This window comes from Felis catus, chromosome A1 (assembly GCF_018350175.1).
Source record: "Felis catus isolate Fca126 chromosome A1, F.catus_Fca126_mat1.0, whole genome shotgun sequence".
Classification (NCBI taxonomy): Eukaryota; Metazoa; Chordata; class Mammalia; order Carnivora; family Felidae; genus Felis; species Felis catus.
In genome coordinates this window covers 63,584,275-63,605,969 of record NC_058368.1, presented here as the reverse complement: position 1 = coordinate 63,605,969, position 21,695 = coordinate 63,584,275, and the positions used below count along the sequence as shown (strand labels likewise).

Here is a 21,695-nt window from a genome sequence, read left to right as displayed (position 1 = left end):
CCTAGAATAGAAGTTTTAAGTGGATACCCTATAGACAAGAAGGGTCTTTTAAAAACGCAAATCGTAACACTTAGGCTGTAAAATTTCCCATGGCTTTCTATTGATCTTGGGATGAAGTTCAAAGTCCTTAACAGCCAAAAAGGCCCATGTGACTAATGCCTGCCTTAATCGGTCACCTCTTCTAGGCTCATCCATCCCTTTCTTAAGGGTAGACATGTTCGTGAAGCGTGTAACCTATAAAACAAACATATACACAACAATGACCAATTATACTCAAGCTTTTTCTCTCTGCAGAAGTAACCCTCTGGAAAGAGTGGTCTGCTTTGATTATTTCCACTTCATCCACCCATCAATCCTGTAGTCTCAATTCTGACCTCAGCCCTTCTTGGTAAATGAAAACATCTGGATAACTGGTGAACTCCGAGTTGTCAAATCCAAGAGATAGCCATCCATTTCTAATCACTCTTGACCTCTTTGTGGGATCTGACATGATTTACTCCCCAATTTCCTTGCCTTTCAGAATACCACTGGATTAGCTTCTTTCTCCTTGTTTCTAATTACTTGTGTTGCCCCAGGTTTTGCCTCTCAGTTTTGACCCTGAGTGATCTTCCACTCCTGGAGATTCACCTATGCGCCTAACGATCTCCAAATCTTCATCTGCGCCACTCTTTCAAGTGATATTTGGGTCCATGCTGCTGACCATCTATTGTGCGTTACCACCGTGATCAACCACAGCCGCCTCCGTGTTGACATGCCCACTGTTACACCTTCCTTCTTTCAGAGTGTCGTCTACTCTGAAAGCTACTTTAAAAACTGGGTATCTAACAAATCTGTCTTCTTTTTTTTTAAGTTTATTTATTTATTTATTTATTTATTTATTTATTTATTTATTTATTGAGAGAGAGAGAGAGAGAGAGAGAGAGAGAGAGAGAGAACCAGCAGAGGAAGGGCAAACAGAGGGGGACAGAGGATCCAAAGCAGGCTCCAAGCTGACAGCAGAAAGCCCGATACAGGGCACAAACTCATGAACTGTGAGATCATGACCTGAGCCAAAGTTGGGCTCCAAACCGAATGAGCCACCCAGGCACCCCAACAAATCTGTCTTCTCCATCCACTCCATCCACTTTTTCAAGAAGGGCTTCTCTAAGTGGTATTAAGTTAAAAAATGTCCCAGGGGAATGATAAAAAGTGAGCTAAGTCAAAAAACCCTCTTCCCTATGAAAATATAATAAATTTTTTTCTTAAAAATCAAATAAATAGATTCTCTCAAGGGTAGTGTTTCTCAGAGCTTTAATCTGCTAATATGTATTATGCCTCTTCAAGATCCGTGCTTGGGATGCAGCATTTCTCCCAAGCTAGTCAGGCACTTTTGCTAAGAACACTAATTAGACAGCTACTAGAAATAGTACACAGCAAAACACAGTTTGGGTTTGCCAGTTACTAAATTTGAGGTCAACTTAAGCAGAACTCATAAAAACAGCGTCTCAAGGACCGATAAATGTATACATTTCTATGCTGTGGGCAGGGGTAGGCAGCCCAGTCGCGCGAATGGCTTGGAGCATCCCTTCTCAGAGGACTATTTAGGAGACGCTGAGTCTTCCTTCCACCTGTGCTAAATTACACAGTAATTTCCTGCTCTTTATTTTGATTAATAAATCAAATGAATTCATCAAATATTGATTAAACACCTGTTCCATACAAGACATTATGGTAGTTATTAAGGATACCAAGAAGGGCTGAACGTAGTTTTGTCCCTTCAGGGCTCAGTCTAGGGGGAAACACATTTGTAAAAAATTTAATTAATGTGACAAAGTGCTATGAAAGAAGTATATATTAATTTCTGTGAGAGCACAGGGGAAGAAATGATTTCCTTTTCTTGGAGAGATAAGAGAGGGAATCAGGAGACTTTTAAGTAGGTGGTTTATAGTCTCTTTACCAACAAACAAAAAAACATAAGATACAACATATTACTAGTTTATAAATAAGAAATTGAGTTTATTATGGTTAAATTTACCTAAGTTCACAAAGCTGATGAGTAGCAAAACAAACTTGAACTAAGACTGGTCAGACAAGACTGAAGGAAGAGAAGGTAAGAAGTATGAAAACATGAAAAGGTGTGTTTCATTGGGGAAAACAGAAGCACGGAGGTATGGCTGAGAGGGAACACCAGGTCTGTGCTCAGCTGGGGGCTGGGCAGGTTACCGGAGGGGGGGGGGGGGGGTGGTGAGCGGTCTGAGAGGATTCCATGCTTGCCAGCTGGCCTGTGACTGTTTCATGGGTGCTGACAGAAGCCAAGAGACTCACGGAGCAGCAAGTAAGCAGCATGAGCGTGACAACGGTCACCCTGCTCCTCCGGGGGCTCGACATGGACGCCCGCACATGTTGCACCACAGGGGAGGACTGTGGGTCATGGAGGGCAAGTGGCTTTCCCACTTCTAGAGCAAGCTGAACCGATCCTGCTCTTTGCCCTGGGAGAAGACTGTCCCTCGAGGCTGTTAGTTGCAAACACAACCCTGAGAAATGGCCCAGGTAAAGGGTAGTCGGGGCCTTGCAGTACAGGACATCAGGGAAGGTGGATTACCTCTCCCAACAGGGGGAAAATATAAGAGAAATACACTTCACAAATTTCTATGTCTTTTGAATTCTTGACAAAGATGACTTTTTAATGAATTAGAATTTTTAATTACCCTGTGGTAAGTATGTGATTGTGTATGTGATTTACACAGGAGCACTGAGGTGAAGCCCTTGCAACTCTTCTATCATGACCTTCTCCGTGTAATAATGTTTCAGGGCTCCTGGGCTTGAGTCCAAGGGCAGCAATGAAAACAGTCAATCCCACTGTCCTTTATCCTAATGATCCTGACTTTCCTGTAGCCCATCACACACTTCGTGATCTGGCCCCTTCTTCTTTGGTGTCATAGGCTTTCTCCCCATTTGGAAAGGTCAGTTTTTGATCCTGAGCTACCATATGTAAAATGGTTCCTCACAGATCATCCTTGGAACTACTAAGGTGCTCTAAACTAACTTCGGAGCCAAGAATTATTTCTAAAGGTATCCCTGAATCAGAGGACCTAATCACGGCCATGTCTGTAAGGACAAATGGAACATCATTTCTCTCTTAACTATTGTGACAGTCTATTGGTCTTGTTTCCAGTTTTCTCTTTGTTGGAAGCCATGTTGCATACTGCTTCCAAGGTAGTGTTCCTAGAGAGAAATCTCTAGGATTTAGAACACTACCCTTCTAAACTAGTTGACACTTTCAGATTCAAGATTCAAGAAGCCTAACTAAAACTGTCCTAAACTGAAATAGGCATGCATTGGAAGCATATTGAGACATCCCAAAGGACATTGAAGACAAAGGAGGGGCAGGGAACAAGATGGGCTAAAGAAAGGAAAATCAAGACTAGAATGTTTACAAATCTCTTACTCTGTGGCTTTAGTTTTTTCCTGCTGCACAGCAGCCTTCTTCAGATAGCAGAAAATATGACTGCCATATATCTTCCCTCCAAAGGGAGAAACTGACCCAACTCTCTTGGCTCCAAATTAAAAAACTCCAGGAAGAGGATCACCTGATAGAATTGGCAGTGTTTGTACTAATTATAAGGATGAGCTAGATGGGCGAAGGAAAAGGAGAAGGTCCTAGGAAAGCTGTTCAATTTATACACACAATCCCAGCAGTGTTTGATACACATCTTAGAACATCTTCCCAATGCTTACGGCAAAAGCTCAAACTCCCACATATTGCATTTAAATTTCTCAGTGATAGAATTCCTGCCTGCTTTTCTAGTTTCAGTCTCTTGATCTCCACTCTCCCTAACTTGCCTCCCTGTTGGGAGAGGTAATCCACCTTCCCTGACGTCCTGTGTGTTTTTACTGAGTATGCCAAAACTGCAAGGCCCCGACTACCCTTTACCTGGGCCATTTCTCAGGGTTGTGTTTGCAACTAACAGCCTCGAGGGACAGTCTTCTCCCAGGGCAAAGAGCAGGATCGGTTCAGCTTGCTCTAGAAGTGGGAAAGCCACTTGCCCTCCATGACCCACAGTCCTCCCCTGTGGTGCAACATGTGCGGGCATCCATGTCGAGCCCCCGGAGGAGCAGGGTGACCGTCGTCACGCTCATGCTGCTTACTTGCTGCTCCGTGAGTCTCTTGGCTTCTGTCAGCACCCATGAAACAGTCACAGGCCAGCTGGCAAGCATGGAATCCTCTCAGACCGCTCACCGACCCCCCCGCCCCCCCCCCCCGTAACCTGCCCAGCCCCCAGCTGAGCACAGACCTGGTGTTCCCTCTCAGCCATACCTCCGTGCTTCTGTTTTCCCCCTAATTTTACTCAAGGTTATCTACTATTGCTGGCACTTTGTGTACTTTGTTTTGGGGTACATTCATACATAAAGTGATAACTCAAATATACGTATTTTGGAGGCTGCAGGCACATCAGGCTATAGTTTGCTTTTTCCTTTCATAAATGCTGTAAGTCATTTGTCCTAATGTTGGTTGGATAGCCTTCCTCTCCTGGTTTAAGTGTCCACATGGTTATCCATAATTTATCATTCAATAGATATTAACAGACATTTACATTACCTGCAAGTTTTTTCTGTGCAATGAAAATATACATATATAATATATTATATATATATATTATAATATATATAATATATATATATATATATATGTTTAAATATATCCAATTAGTTTGTAGGAATACTTTCCTATAAATTGGAATCGCCAGGCAAAGGGCAACCAAAATTCAAATTTTGAGTGATAACTGCAGAATTCGCCCTGAATGTACAGCCAGTCTTCATCAGTCTTCCTGCTCAGTATTTGTAGATGAGAGTACTCTATTTCCTCCAATCACAGGAGCATTAGATGTCACTATTTTTAATTTTGACAATGTGATATTCATAAGAAATTAGTTTTCCTTTGTTAATGTTGAGCTCAAGCATCACCCATATCCTTATTAGTCATTTATATCATTTGAATTTCCTCTTTATGTTCTTTTTTCATTTCCCTGGAAATATTAGTGTCTTTGTTACCAATTTATAAGAGCTCATTTGTGATTAAGGATGCTAACCTTTCTGTAGCTGTGCATTAGAAATGAAATGCCATAGGGTTTTTTTTACCCCATTTATTTCCCTATGATGTTTATTTTTTTGATTACACACACAGGTTATATATTCAAATGTAATGTTTCTTTCTTTCTTTTTTTTTTTTTTTTAAGAAAGGCAAAGGGAAATCACTGAAGGATTTAACACAAGAAATAAAGATGAGGGGCACCTGGGTGACTCAGTCAGTTAAGCATCTGATTCTTGATTTTGGCTCCAGTCAGGATCTCATGGTTTGTGAGATTGAGCCCCGCATGAGGCTCTGCCCAGAGCCTGCTTGGGATTCTCTCTCTCCCTCTGTCTCTCTCTGTCTCTCTGCCTCTCCCCCACTCACTCAGACCCTTTCTCTTTCTCTCTCAAAATAAATAAAGTAAAAAAACAAACAAACAAACAAACAAAAACCTAAAGATCAGATTTGAGTTTTAGTGGGAAATCAGTTGGAAAGCAATTGGGAAGTGGACTGCTATGAACCAGGAGCCAATGTCAGCCAACTGGGTGATCCAGACATGAAAAGGCACTAGATAAAAGCACGGTAGTGGCCACAAGGGTGGAGAAATTATAGGGGCGTTTGTGAAGGAGAATCTAGAGAATCTGGCAACTGGTTGAGTTGGTGGACTGGGCTGGAATTTAAAAAATTAAGTGTTAATATGGGGTGTCACATTTCTAACTGAACCCTAAAGAGTTCAGCACCACCAACATTCCTCATAAAAGAGGTGAAGGGAGGGAAAGAAACAATTAATAAAAGCCTGATCACAAGGCAACTGGATGTGAGTGGAGAAATCATCACTGATTGGAACTTCCAAAAACATTTATAAATTAACTCCAGAACAGATTTATGTTTCTACATGTTTTAATTACAAATCAAATATCCTCTGAAAGCTCTAGGCTTAAATATTTAAAGTATATAAAGTTTTGTCATATAGGATCCTGTAAGGAGATAGATTGGTAATGTCAAATAGGATTGTTTAAGAAAATATTTGTAAAGGGGAGGGTATAGGAAGACTGTAAGAGATACTGCGGTTCTCCCTAGCTAGTAACTGTGGAGAAGCTGGTACTGCCTCTTAGGGGGCAGGACAATAACGTTATTTGCCAGAATCCCAAGAGAGTTATGAGCTGTGTGCTTAGATAAAGGGACGCAGGCAGTCTGCAGTGACTCTGCAAGGTGAGACGGCCACAGCCCACCTGCCGGGTGTCTCCCCAGGAATTCCTTCCCACGGACTGCCAGAGGCAAGAATTCGTCCAGACACAAAGCAGAGTGGGGCGTCTACCTGAAGGGGCAGACTTCAGCACACTGTACCTTTGTGTCTTTCACATGGCAGAAAACTTACGCCCAACACAGGGACACACAAAGACCCACTGGAACTACGACAAGCAAAAATGTGATAAAACGCAGCAAAGAATGAACTCCTACTTACTTGTTGAAGTCAATTATATATGGTAGAAACTACCCCTGTTCACATTCACTCAGCATACATCCAGGAAAAGTACTTTCCTCTTAATCTTAATTCAATTAATTTAAATGACAATGGTTTGTAAAAGACTAGTCTTTTGCTCTTAAACCACACAACAGGAATAAACCCGATTTCACTGTAGGATTAAAGTATAAATAATAATTTATTAGCTAAAATAAGGAAGGAAAACATAGACTATGTCTCCAAGAATACAGGATTAATACTATGAGCATGAGTGAGGACAGAAAAATATTTGACAGTTTGGTATTTTATTACCATGAAGAGAAAGGGATTTCTATTATGATTTCTTTGCCTGTTCCCTGATCCAGCATAAAGAATTACTTAAATGTCTCAAAAAAGAATATCTGTAATAAAATTAACTATGTAGCATTTTGTACAGACTAGTACTGTTTAGTTTTTTCCCCATACCATGTGGCCCTCAAAACCCACTGAAAGGGAAGGAAAACCATTTTCTGAGAAGTTGAGTTGTTTGCTAAAGGTCCCATAGCTAGTAAGTGATAGAGTCAAGACTAATTTATTTCAAAACTGAAAGTTCATTGTTATTCACTAAAATATGTGACAGTAATATGGGATAAATTATAAGTTAAAATGTCTGTTTTTTCCTGTTTGTTTTTCCCATGCCAACATTTCAATGCTTTGTCATACCAACTATTTTTCCTTGTTTTGCATTAAGACATCTCCAAAGATGAGTAGAATATTAAATAGTTAATAACCTGAAGCTTATTTGTGCCCCTAAACTTATAAAAGTAAAAAGAAGAGGTGCCTGGGTGGTTCAGTTGGTTAAGCGTTCAATTTTTAATATCGGCTCAGGTCATGATATCACTGTTCAGGAGATTGAGCCCACAATCTGTGCTGATGGTGCAGAGCCTGCTTGAGTTTCTCTCTCTCCCTCTCTCTCTGCCCGTCCCCCAAACTCACTTTCTCTCTCTCTCTTAAAATAAATAAACACCTTTTTTAAGTAAAATGTAGTTTTGTTTTGTAACTAAAGCTCTTAACTATACAAAAGGTATCCTCATACCTTTTACCTGACAAATAGCTCATGAATTCCTCACTCTTTCAATGTTATTCCTATTTCCTTTACCTTTTAAGTTGATAAAAAAAAAAAAAAACTTTGTTAAAAATGACTTTTCCCCCCAGAGTGGAATGTATTCTAAGCCTGGTGAGAACAGACCGTTAATCTCTTCATTTTATTGACCTACTTCAGTTTCAGCTCATTAAACACAGACATTTTCAATGATCAAAAGAAAATGAGCCAAATGTAACTTGCTACAACCTTACTAAATAAGAGAGTTGTTCAAAAAGTAAATAAATCTGAACAGGTAATTTAATATTGACAATATTCCATTTAAAGAATATATATGTAATGAACAAGGACATCCAGAAATAATGTTTACATTCCTTTGATCAACTGAAAGCAAAGTCTGTGCGTGTTATCGGACTCCTTCTCAGTTCTTACCCTCTCCCAAAAAGAATATTGAAAAAATCGTGAACTAACATCCCTTGAAACTGTAAGACAAAGAAAAGAAAAGCCTATGAGCTCTAAAAAGATAGCTGCAAAGATTAATTATATTGCCTATAAAGATTTATAAAAGCTAAAATAAATGTGGTTATCACAGCACAGAAGAAGAAAATTAGTAATTCAAACCCATTACCCTAATAAGAGTAATAAACAAATTATAAAACAAGAAATGTTTACTAGGTTCTAAATATGACTGCATTTGAAACATATTTAAGTTCACAGCTGAACCATACCAAAGTGTGCATGTCTCATTAGCAATGACTTAAATAATCCTTCTATTTAGGTACAATTTCCTAATACCTCTTGTGACACATCCTAAATAAATAACGAACTACACTTGATACAGAAAAAAAATTTTTTTTCTAAGATAGTAAAAGAGATCTAATGACTAGGTATTTCTAAAACAGGAATTGTTGGAAATACTTTGGAGACAGATTATACCTGCTACCATATATGGTTTTGTGGTTTAGCAGCAATTATTCGTTTGCTTGTTCTGAAAGGCTATGGTCTCTCTACTTGGTCTGCATGGAGTCTGGACCCCAAGCTGGGATCTTTTAATAAACAATCTTCCCAGCTCAGGAATAATTCCACAGACAAGTGAGATGTGCTTTACTGCCAACATGGAATTAACAAGGGTGGGAGGGTGGGAGATAGAAAAACTGAAATCATTTTCTAGTTCCTTACTATTAATTCCTCACAGAAAGGAAAACAAACAAAAAAACAGAAAAAAGAAAGAAAAAGAAATTAAATGAAACACAAACCAACCAATCCAGAGTCAAATATAAATTATATTTAGGCACATTTATTTTTCTCCATTCTCCCAAAAATAGATGAGTTAATGCTCTAAGTCACATCAGTCACTGTCTACATGATATAAAAACTGCGTAAATTAATTTCTTAAATATTAAATAATCTTCCTTTCTTTGCAGGACATTTGAGGAAACCTTCTTCTGGACATTTGTTTGGCAATCATTTACTCTGTTTTCAAAAATGTTGGATAATGCAAATAAAAACTCCTTTAAATTTAAATTTAAAAGGGCTGGGTCACTTTATAGAAAGTTATGGCAGAGGTACATAAGAAAATATTAACTCCTCGAAAATAACTTAATCAACAACCCAACTGAGCCCAGGTCAGTATATTTTTTAAAAACTTCACCTTCTACATTTCTTATTCTACATTTCTTATTCTATTAACATTAAGCATAGAACACGTAAGTAAACACAATGAATTGAGTCTGGTATGTAAGTACCATATGAGATTAATTCTACAAGTCAAAATTTATTTATGAATTTTAGGCTAATCACAGAACATTAAGACACATCAATCACAGATCTCACTCTCAAATAGCCTATAGTCTAGCAGAGGAATATACTTAAAATTGGTATTACTGCTTTGAGTCCCTCTCTTACATTAGAAATAACTAAGTATTGATCTGTACATGGTGTGTTTGAGGATTTCAGGGCTGACTGATTCAAAGGCAGGACCTCCAGATGATAGTAGTAGACACTAAGTGGCACTTTGAATCTCTGCATGTGAAGGGATGTCCCTCACAGTACAAGACTTCCAGAGACAGCAGAGCAGGGCTACCACCCAGAAGCAGAAGGGGGCAAGGGAACTCCCAGGAGAGAGGGGAACAGGAGAAGGGGCTCACATAGCTCTGTGATACTACACAGCAGCAAATGGGAAGTCTCTGAGTCAGAGAGTTTCAAAGGGCAGCAGTGGCTTGGGGTCTGTTACAGCCCCCGAGTTTATTTTAGCTGTGGCTAGCAGATGTTGGGTGCAGTTTTGTGGAGTATGCAAAACAAGCAAGCTCTAATGGACTAAAAATATGCTTATCTGAGCTCTATTTAAAGCAAATGGATATGTAAAATTTTGAGTTTGGCACTGGAGGGCCTTGGGCTGATGGTTCCAATCTGATGTGATGAAGTAAAAAACACAGGGGTCAATCTTTAACCCATTTACACAACACCAGAAAACTTCATAAATATTATATAGAGATAGCAGAATCTTGGATGGAGTGACCATCCATCTGTGGACTGACTTCTAGAGTTTAACTTAAGAATCAGACAGGTTTGAGGCACCTGGGTGGCTCAGTCAAGTAAGCATGTGACTCTTGATTTCGGCTCAGGTCATGATCTCACAGGTTGTGGGATCGAGCCCCAAGTCCAACTCTGTGCTCACAGCATGGAGCCTGCTTGGGATTCTCTCTCTCTCTCTCTCTCTCTCTCTCTCTCTCTCTCTCTCTCTCTCTCTCTTTGTCTCTCCCACCCCAAAAATAAATAAATAAACGTAAAGAAGAAAAAAGAATAAGAGAGGTTCAAAGGATGTAGCGATTTATTCAACAACTATTTCAATTCTTGTTCCATGTCAGGCACTGTTCTAGGCACCAGATATTCTTCACTGAATAAGACACCCAACAGTACTGGCTATCATCATTTACAGGGCCCCCGCAAAATTAGAATACAAGAGCCTTTGTTCAAACTTCAAGATGGCAAGAGCAGAACACTGAACCAAGCAGGGGGCCCTTCTAAGAGTGGGACCCTGTGTGACTGCAAAGGTCAGATGCCCATGAACCTGGCCTTGGTAGACATGTTCTCTATTCTCGTCACACACACAACCTAGCGGTGACAGAGCAACAGTACAGAATAAAGAAAAAATATATGGCGCCATGAAAGAAACAAAAGGATTTCTACGATAATAACTGGGGGAACATAGTTCAGTGAACCTTGAGAAAAACCTCTCCAAAGAGTTGACTTTTCAGCAGAGACCTGAACCGGCCAGCTATGTAACATATGTGCGTGAAGAAGCCATAGGTTGGACAGTTTATTCCAACGGTTCTCAACTAGGATGATTTTGCCTTCCGTGGGACATTTGGCAATGTCTAGAAACATTTTGGAGTGTCACAACTTGTGGGGAGAGGGGGAGGACGTTGCTACTGGCATCTAGAGGGTGAAGGTCAGGAAAGCTTCTAAACAACCCACAACATACAGGACTGTCCCCAATTCCCCACACAACAAAGAATTATCCAGCCCCAAATGTTAGTGGTGTTGACAATGAACAACCTTAATTAGAATGAATGTAGATGATATACAAAGCCATAAGGGGGGTAAGAGTTTGTCACATTTACTTTTCATGTCTTTAGCCATGTGACTTTATGGTGGTGAATATCGGAAACCTATATTTACAACAAGGGAGAATTCAATTTATGGTACAGTGCAATACTATACTGTCACTAAAAAAAGTACATATTTAGAAAGATGTTTAAGGGCATGGGAAGTACTGATATGCTTACAATGGTAACTAATAAAAATAAAGTGATTCTACATTCTTTCAAAAAATATTTATACAATGGGGCACCTCGGATGAGTGTGGAGTACAGGTCATGATCTCGAGGTTTGTGAGTTTGAGCCCCACATAGAGCTCACTGCTGTCATCATGGAGCCTGCTTCAGATCCTCTGTCCCCTTCCCTCTCTGCTCCCCCCACCTTGCAGCCTCTCAAAAATAAATAAATAAACATTTACAAGAATCTCTTAAAAATATTTATATCCAGAGCAGATGGCTGATGAGGGTGTTTAAAAGGGTAATACAAAAGGTTATCGGTGGTTATTTCTGGGGGGCAAATTTTGCTCTCTATGTATTTTCCAGTATTTTGAATTTTCAAGAGAATGTGCATTCTTTCATAAAAACATGAAAGTGCAAAATCTCATTCTCTCTCTATAAAAGTGCATTATACATTCAACTTACTTAACGGCCATATGTGAACTTGATACGGCTAATCAAAGACCTAGAGGGGATTATGCTAAGTGAAATAAGTCAGAGAAAGACAAACACTATATGATTTCAAATATATGTGAAATTTAAAAAACAAAACAAACAAACAGACAAAACAAACAGAATGCAGACTCGTGCATATAGGAAACAAACTGTTGGTTACAAGAGTGGGAAGGAGTTGGGGGATGGATGAAAGAGGTAAAGGGGATCCAGATTCTTCAGCTATAAAATAAATAAGTCATGGGGATGTAATGTACAACATAGGGAATACAGTCAATACTACTGTAATAATTTTGTATGGTCACAGATGGTAACTAGACTTATTGTGGGGATCATTTCATAATATATAAAAATACCAAATCACTATAATGTACACCTGAAACTAACAGGATATTGTGTGTCAATTATAGTTCAATAAAAAAGTGGGGTGCCTGGGTGGCTCAGTCAGTTGAGCATCTGACTTCAGCTCAGGTCATGATCTCACAGTTTGTGAGTACGAGCCCCCCCGTTGGGCTCTGTGTTGACAGCCTGGAGCCTGCTTCAGATTCTGTGTCTCCCTCTCTCTCTGCCCCTCCCCTACTCACATTCTTTCTCTCTCTCTCTCAAAAATGAATAAACATTTTAAAAAATTAAAATTAAAATATTTAAATATTTAAATTAATTTTTAAAAGAAACAATAAGTGTTGGCAAGGATGTGGAGAAAAAGGAGCCCTCCTACACTATTGGTGGGAATGCAAACTGGTGCAGCCTCAATGGAAAACAGTGTGGTGGTTCCCCAAAAAATAAAAAATAGAACTATCTATGATCCAGTAATTGCACTACTGGGTATTTACCCAAAGAATACAAAAATACTACTCAAAGGGATATGTCATCCCTATGTTTATTACAGCATTATTTACAAGAGCCAAACTATGGAAGCCTAAGTGTTCATCAACAGATGAATGGATAAGAAGTGGTATATATATAGGGAATGCGTGTGTGTGTGTGTGCGTGTAATACACACACACACACACACACACACACAATGGAATATTATTCAGCCAAAAAAATGAATGAAATCTTACCATTTGCAACAACATGGATGGAGCTACAGGGTATTATGCTAAGTGAAATAAGCAAGTCAGAGAAAGACAAATACCATATGATTTCCCTCTTATGTGGAATTTAAGAAACAAAGGAGCAAAGGAAAAAAAAAGAGAGAGAAACCAAGAAACAAACTCTTTTTTTTTTTTTTTTAGAGAGACAGGGTACAGGAGAGGGAGCAAAGGGAGAGACAGAGAATCCCAACAAGCTCCATACTCAGCACAGAGCCCAACATGGGGCTTGATCCCACAACCCTGGGATCATGACCTGAGCCAAAATCAAGAGTCAGATGCTCAACCAACTGAGCCACCCATGAGATCCAGACTCTTAACTATAAAGAACAAACTGATGGTTACCAAAGGGGAGGTGGGGACTAAGAGAACACTATCTTGGTGAGCGCTGAGTAATACATGGAATTGTTGAATTGCTACATTGTACATCTGAAACTAATACAACACTGTATGTTAACTACATTGGAATAAAAATAAAATAAATAATTTTAAAAGAATAGAATATAATAACTTTTTTAAAAAGCTGTCCTATCAGGGCACCTGGGTGGCTCAGTCGGTTAAGTGTTCAACTCTTGGGGCACCTGGGTGGCTCAGTCGGTTGGGCGTCCGACTTTGGCTCAGGTCATGATCTCACGGTCCGTGAGTTCGAGTCTCGCGTCGGGCTCTGTGCTGACCGCTCAGAGCCTGGAGCCTGTTTCAGATTCTGTGTCTCCCTCTCTCTCTGACCCTCCCCCGTTCATGCTCTGTCTCTCTCTGTCTCAAAAATAAATAAACGTTAAAAAAAATTTTTTTTTTTTTTAAAGTGTTCAACTCTTGATTTTAGCTCAGGTCATGATCTTTTTTTAAATTTTTTTTTAAATGTTTATTTATTTTTGAGACAGAGAGAGATAGAGCATGAACAGGGGAGGGGCAGAGAAAGAGGGAGACACAGAATCTGAAACGGGCTCCAGGCTCTGAGCTGTCAGCACAGAGCCCGACGCAGGGTCGAACTCACAGACCGTGAGATCATGACCTGAGCCGAAGTCGGACACCTAACTGACTGAGCCACCCAGGGGCCCTAGCTCAGGTCATGATCTTGCACTTCATGAGTTCAAACCACTATCTTCAGAGTCAGCTTGGGATTCTCTCTCTCTCTGCCCCTCCCCCTGCTTGCACGCTCACTCTCTCTAAATAAATAAATAAATAAATAAACTTTAAAAAAAAAAAAAAAGCCGTCCTATTTATTGTGATTCATAGAAGAATGACTAATCAATTTAGGATGGTTTTAACAGAGACATTAGTGAAATTTGAAATTTCTAAAGCTGAAAAGAGGAAGAACTGAGGACACAATTGCTATTGTCTTTTCTTCTAGCTGAAGGTCAGGTTTTTACAAGAGAAAGGTAGATATGGAAAATGACTATTCTCTACTAAAAGTAAAGCTATTGTTACTTAACCAAGTAGGTCAGATATCACACCCACAGACAATCTGTTGCAATGAAGGATATGACCAAAGTCTCTCATGACCTCATTTTTACCAAAACAGGTTTATGGCTTCTTCAAGTTATACTGAGAGGCCGCTGATTTATGCATCATTTCTGCTTAGGAGAGGCATCTGCTGGAATTTTCCTTTTGGTGTTATACCAGTTAATAACAAAAACAAATGTTATAGACTTAGAAGGTGCTTTTATCAAACATAGAAAGTAAATTACACACACACACACACACACACACACACACACACACACAAGATAAAAATCCATATTCCAGAAAGTCTTGACAAGCTGGAAAGTGGATGGGGGAGGATAGAAAAATTATAAAATGTTATTCTTAAGTTCTCCAAACTGAGCCCCTCCTAAAGCCAATTATACAAATACAGGATGTTGGACACTTGGCAGAAAGGAACTTAAAATGTGGCAGGAAGGATGGGGACACACACAACACTCATATTTTCTGGTAAGAGGACTATGATGAACAACGGTGTGATTAGCACAATTCAAGCCCCCAGTGCACAGTCATTCTCTGTGGCCTTAAAGTAGAAACTCAGACTCACTGTCCTACCATTATGCTTCACTAAAGGCCCAGATAAACATGAAACACGTGATTCTCATGACCATCAAAGCATACACTAGATTTTGCAGAGGAGAAAGTGACAAGCCGCCCTAACACTTGAACTAAGTTCATGTTTACAAGCCAACACAGACAACATGAACAGAATCACCCCGCAGTGATGAGACAGGGCCACCTGAGACCTGTGGTGGAGAAGCAGAGACACAGGGACACTCTGCAGCCTCACAAATGACTGAACATCCCCCTCTTTTGATCAACAAGACTGACTGCTGCTTCTTCAATCATGGCGACTACCCCCACCTTCATCTTCCCAACGCCTAAGCAAGTTATCAAGACACCCAATTCCTGAACTGCCCCGCTCCATTAAACCATCCATGAGATCACCCAGCACAAGCTCAAATCTTAGAAAAAGCCCCTTCCTGGCTGCCCTTTACCCATGACACCCACGATTCCTACAATGAGTGATAGTCCTTGCTGCAGCAAGCAAAACGAGCCAAATTTGTTTGAGTACAGGGTGGTTTCTGGTGGGTTTTGGTGAATGGGCTTCAACACGGGGCAATCCGGATATTAATAATCTGCCCCAACATCAGAGCCTGGGTTCCTTCTATGGCTTGGGAAATCTTATCAACACAACTATGTTGTTCAAGCAGCAAAAAAAGGTTAAATTCATGAGAAACAAGTCTTAATTTCAGATTACTGTCCATGAATGACTATGGCCACCAGCCATCTAGTATATAAATCCTTAAACCATCCTGTGTGCACTACTTCACCTCCCTGAATGCAGACAGCAGAGCCGTGGCCGTGGTAGTGGAGTCCGTGGCTGTGGGGTGCTGCAGCCAGCAGTAGCACAGTTTTGTTTCCTAGACTTTCCATTAGTTCATGGAAATATATAGATACAAATACAGATATATAGATACATAGATATAGATATGTTTTCCATAACATAATAAAAATCATTTCAGATAGGTTTCTTTCTTAGAGCTTCCATTAGCTCATGAGAAGAAACAAGAGAGTCACTATAACCTAATAAATACCATTTTGAATAGAAATATATTTCCTAGGGTGCCCGGGTGGCTCAGTCCATTAGGTGTCTTGAGTTCAGTTCTGGTCCTGATCTCACCAATGGAGCCCTGCTGCTTGGGATTCTCTCTCCCTCTCTCTCTCTGCCCCTCCCCCAGCCACATGTGTGCTAGTGTGCTCTCTCTCTCTCTGTCTCTCTCTCTCTCTCTCTCTCTCTCTCTCTCTCTCAAAATAAATAAGTAAACTTAAAAAAATAAGCATAGATATAAAATAGCTGAATAATCTTATTTAAAAAACAAAGGTATTTCCCAATTTTAGAAATACTCATTTGTGGCCAAAAAAAAAAACCTAGTTAATATAAAAAACATCTTCTGTTACATAGAGATCTAAAACTAAAATTTCACCCTTAAAGCCCAAGTCTAGTTAAAATCATGACACTAAATTAAAAAACTGTAGTGACAACAACACATTTTGTGAGCACTTCCTATGTGCCTGGAGTTGTGCTATCTTATACACACACACACACACATTATTTCATTCCGTGTATGCAACAACTCTTCAAGAACTAAGATTCCCAGGGCACCTGGGTGGCTCAGTCAGCTAAGCGTCAGACTCATGATTTCGGCTCAGGTCATGATCTCAAAGTTCATGGGATTAAGCCCCAAGTCGGGCTCTGCACTGACAGTGCTGAACTTGCTTGGGACTCTCTCTGCCCCTCCCCTACTCACGTTCACTCTCTCTCAAAATAAATAAATAAACATTAAAAAAAAAAAAAAAACTAAGATTCCCATCTTGTAGATGACAAAACAGAGGTTCAAGGATAAGCAATTAACTGCACGTGGGAGATCCAAGTTTTGAAACCCAATGTCTATAATTTCAAACTCTGAGGTTACCAGGTAGATTGTTTCTCTTGCGTGTGAAAAGGAATCAACACTGTGCCTGAAACAATTATAAGACTAAATCATGATGAAAGCAGTTTAAAAAATAAAACTACACAGCACTAAAGTGTCCTGTAGTATTAAATTTTCATTTTGCCACATCAAGTTTATTTTTATTATCCCATTTATAACCAAAAGTTACCAAGAAAAAGTTCTTTCACAAACTACTCCTTGTACCAATGAACATCCACTGTTCAAAAACCAGTTGGTATATAAATTACCTGAAGGTAGTCTTGGATTTTTTTATAAGCTTCTCCTTTCTGAAATACCTTCTTAAAACAGGGAAATAATGCAAGTGTGAACAATGCATGTGGGAAGAGAATCTCAATGTAAAAGCATTATCCCTCCTCCCCAGTAAATAAAATGAAAATCAAAGGACCTTTAAAAGACACTTTCACTAAGTTTGTTGTTGTTTTTTTTTTTCTGAATAAAATAAACAAGAGCAAAGGGCACCTTGTCTACTACTTAGGAAATAAAATCAGAACACAGGGAAATCTGTAATTCTAATCACATTTACATCTTCTCTCCTTTTTTACATTTCTCATCCAACATCCTTAGGAGCTCAATAGGCTTAAAAGAATTGGAGCAGAGTAAAGAACAAAGGTGAGGAGAATCTGAGAAACAACTTGAATGGCTGTTCTCACCATTTTAATAATTTCAAATTGGGTAACATAGTTTTCAGAAGATGTAAAAGTCGCAAATATAGGAAGAAACTAAAAAGCTGTTCTACCTGCTATTATTATAAAAATGGCATTTGGGCTAGACATCTCAGGAATTAACCACTTGTGGACAGTAAATGAAGAAAGCACTAAAAAAAGATTAACTTTCAAAAAAAACGAGTATCAAATTGAAATGTACCAGCTTTAGTGAGTGAAAGCCCATGTGCCAAATAAATACATTTATTACAAGGAATATTAACATTTGTATTCTTACACGGAAATGACTACTTACATTAACTATTGTTTTCTCTTGAGCTTGAGGACGCTGTTAGAAAATCGGATACCCAGCTGTTATACTCAATCACGCTAAACGTTACAGATCATACATAAATACAAAAATAAGGAAAAGCAGTTATGAAGCATGTAGTACGTGTGCTTTACTCAGTTTGGGAATGAGTTTGTTATAGCGGGAGAGAAGTAGCAATGTCAAAAGAAATAGTTTAATATTTCATTTACCTATTCAAATAAAACAATGGCTAACAATTTGGAGACAAGAATGGTTTTAATCAAGATGATTCTAATTCAAAATAATACTTTCATGTGACTTTTCTTAATGCAATTATGAAAGGAATTTAGCCCTTCTTCCCACCAGCAACACTGATGTCCTCAAGAGTGTAATCCTGAACAGCCCCCGGCATCTGTACTGCTAGGATTCCTCCATCTCATTAAGCCACAGATGAAGAAATGTACTAGCAATGGGGAAACAATCCAGAATGGCTCAGAAAAGAAGGTGCTTGCCATCCTGGCTCTTTTTTTTTGGGGGGGGGGGTCATATGTATGTATCAAATGCAAATAAGGACACCATTTCCTTCTCTATAAGGCACAGCTTCAGTTTCCCCTCACATCCCCGTTACAAGGTATGCCAGTGATTGATACCCTAGAAACTTCCTCTTCAAAAGACATGAAATACACAAAGTTCTAGGAATGTAACAGCTAATCAATGTGTTGCATTCAGCAGGTACCAGGAATACTGAGACATTAAGAAGGGCGGTGAAATCAAGGCCTTTACTGGGGAGCTGTCAACGTTTCCTGAACGTATCAGCCAAAATTAAGGCATTTGGGGAACAACATCTAATAATGCAGGTGACGGTTTCATAAGCTCAATGCCTTCGCCCTATCCCCCTCCACCAACACAAAGACCCACTTCAGCGGTATTAGCTACTGATACCTGAGGTTTAGCTTTTTATTTTTTTTTTTAATAAGAAGAATGCACTGAAATACGAGAATGGGCTTATAAGGGGGTACTATTGTTTGAGGAAAGAACTGCCCTAAGCTGAGAATATCAACTATTTTGTTTCAAGTAGTATAGAAAAAGCACCTTGTACTGAACAGGCATTCAAAAAATACTTGAAATATTTCAAATATAAAAGACTGGCCATGTAAACTAAAATGGACTTAGGGTTCCCCAATGCCCAGATTTTCCTTGCAGGATGAGGGGAGAACTGAGTTCACAAACAGCAAAGCAATAAAGCAAAATAGTTACAGTTCCATCCATAGCGCTAAGAGCAAGTCGCTTCACCCTGAAAACATAGCCAGGGGACGTATTTTAGAACCAAGCATCCTCCATAAATTCTTTATTCAACCCATAAACTCACGGCACTCGTCTGCGTCTTGCCTTCATAGGCAGGGTGCATTGCTCCAGTAAAATCGTAGCTTCAGACACCTACTATTGCATTTGACAACTAAGACCTGATCTTCCAAACCAAAGGTAAACTGGAAATCCCAGCATCAGAAGGAAATCTGCGCGGTACGGGTGGGGAGCAGGGGGTAAAGGTGCAGGCAAACAGCCTTACAAGAAGCAGACTCTACACTGGCTACACTCAAGGTATTCTTTCCTCTTCAATCTCTGGTATGTGTCTCATCCATGTTTAGTGACTTCCCGATACATTCAGTTTTGATCGCCTGTTGCCGTCACGTCTTTCAGGCGTCGACACTACCCAGTCGTCTGAGAGACACACTGGGTACTTAGTGCAGGTTCCCCAAGGAGGGCTCGGTGCCAGGGCACAGAGGCAGCTAAGGGTCACGCCAGTGCAGGTGTACAGGGTCCGAGTCCTAATTAAAGAGGAGACGGCTGCCCTTCTCAATGTCCCATACTCCAGCAAAGGAGAAGAACACCGGTTTGTATTTTTAGTAGCAAACTTGGAGCTACCAAGCCAACTTGGTCCACCGGAGACAGCAGCAAACCGAGGCCCCCCGGCGGGGCAGTGGTGAAATTCCCACTCGGAACAGAAACGCAGGCCGCTCTGCCCCCAGCTTTGCTGACCTCTCGCAACGCACCAGCAGAGACTACGGGAACCAGCGCGGGCGGCAAACGCCCAGAGCCCAGCTTAGCCGCAGGCGTAGTCTGGGTGTCCCCGCAGCTGCGCTGCGCTGCGCTGCGCTCGGGATGTTCACGCCGAGCTTACCACCCCCTCACCCCTCCCCGAGGCCTCCCCCGGATTCACCTTGCCCGGCCGGAGTGCCTGAAAGGTCATCTTCCCACGAAGGGCCACCCCCAGAGGCTTGAGGAGCGCGGGCTCTGAGCTCAGGACGCCCCCGGCCCTCGCCCCGGCGCGCCGCCCAGCGCTGGCGCGCCGCCCAGAGCCTGCCCGCCGCGCCTTACCTGCCCGCGGCGAATCCGGCAGCCCCTTGACAGCTCCCACCAGGCGCCACTGGAAAAGTTTCCGAACTTCTTCGCAGCTCTGCACGCCCTCGCTCCGAGTAGACCCAACGAGAGCCAGAAGGAGGAGACAGCAACATCCCGCGCGCCAGGTCTGTGCATCCATCATCAGTGTCCTAGTCGCCCCTTCCCACGTAGTGGACCCAACTGTCCCCGCGCGCCTTGCGTTGCAAGCGCTGGAAAACGCTCGGCGGTCGCGGTTCTCAAAAGGTGCAATCTGGCGGCAGAGGTTCCGGGGCTGTTCTGGGACACCGGCTTCACCTGGTGGCACTTGGCTTTCTCCGGAGGAGCTCGGAGGCTGAGATACGAGTTCTCGAGCAGAGCGCCGCCAGGTCTCCCTATCCGGCGGGAGAGAGTTGGCGCTGCACCACTGAGGAAAACGCCTGAAGCCCACAAAGCCCGCGAGCATCTGGCTCTGGCCGCCGCCGGGGTTGCCGCGGGCTCAGCCAGGAGCAGCCAACCTGAGACGCGCTCGCCTGCCGCGCTCTGCGGGCAAGCCCCGCCCCTGCACGTTCCGCCCCGCCTCAGGTTCCGCCCCACGCCCCGCCCCCTGCGCGCGGCCGCAGGCCGCACCCGCCTTTCCTCTGTCAATGCCGGCCCACGCGGGGCCGACCTCAGAGCGGCGCTGCCTGGAGCAAGGAAGCAAAACGAAACGGGGGCCGCGTTCTCCCAGGCCTTTCCATGGAACAACGGTCTGATGAAAAAAAGAGCGAATGTGGGAAGAGGCTCAGAGAAGATAAGAAATGAGGAACACCAACTGGAAGTACGATGAAATATTTGACTATAAGTCAAGGTCTTCAGTACATGGGAATTTGTATCGAAATTGCGCAAAATGGGATCTAGGTACAGTACAAAAGGCAAAAACTTTACAGTTGAGATCCCAATTGAAGACTTGATAGCATTTATAGGGTTTTAAGAGTGTACATGAGAATTGGTTTATGTTACTACTTTAGAACATTTTTCTGTAACATTAGCTATGATTCTCTGAAAGAATTTAGAAGTCGTAAGAATTACATTCAGACCTTATCAGGTTCTTATCATCACAGTAAAGTCCAGTTTATTCTCTCATCAACCTTTAGCATCGTATTTTACTTCATTACTTTGTATCCATATGGGCCCTCTGCGCTTTATCACTTCTGGAATTGTTTTAAAACATTTTTCAAAGAACTTCTAAGATAAGAGTGCTTAGGGGAGATTCTAAAAAGAAAGATAGAAAAATGAAGACTTTAAGTGATTTAAAAATGACAAAGGAATTTTGTCAATTTACAACTTACAGAAAGAATGCATTAGAAAGCAGAAACCAATGGGTCATGTGCATTTTCTGAATGTGATTGACTCAGTGCTAAGCCTGTGAG

The 21,695-nt window shown here is 41.1% G+C and overlaps 1 protein-coding gene across 5 annotated transcripts in view; it reads right to left on the bottom strand.

The window, feature by feature from the left end:
* GPC5 (glypican 5) overlaps positions 1 to 20,820 on the bottom strand; it is a 1,421,162-nt gene extending 1,400,342 nt beyond the window's left edge. For all 5 annotated transcript variants that reach the window (XM_011281029.4, XM_045055062.1, XM_045055074.1 and 2 more), the window contains exon 1: positions 20,284 to 20,820. In XM_011281029.4, coding sequence (XP_011279331.2) covers positions 20,284 to 20,749 — 466 coding nt within the window. In that variant the 5' untranslated portion in view covers positions 20,750 to 20,820. The remainder of the gene's footprint in view (positions 1 to 20,283) is intronic.
* Between the last annotated feature and the right edge of the window lie 875 nt (positions 20,821 to 21,695).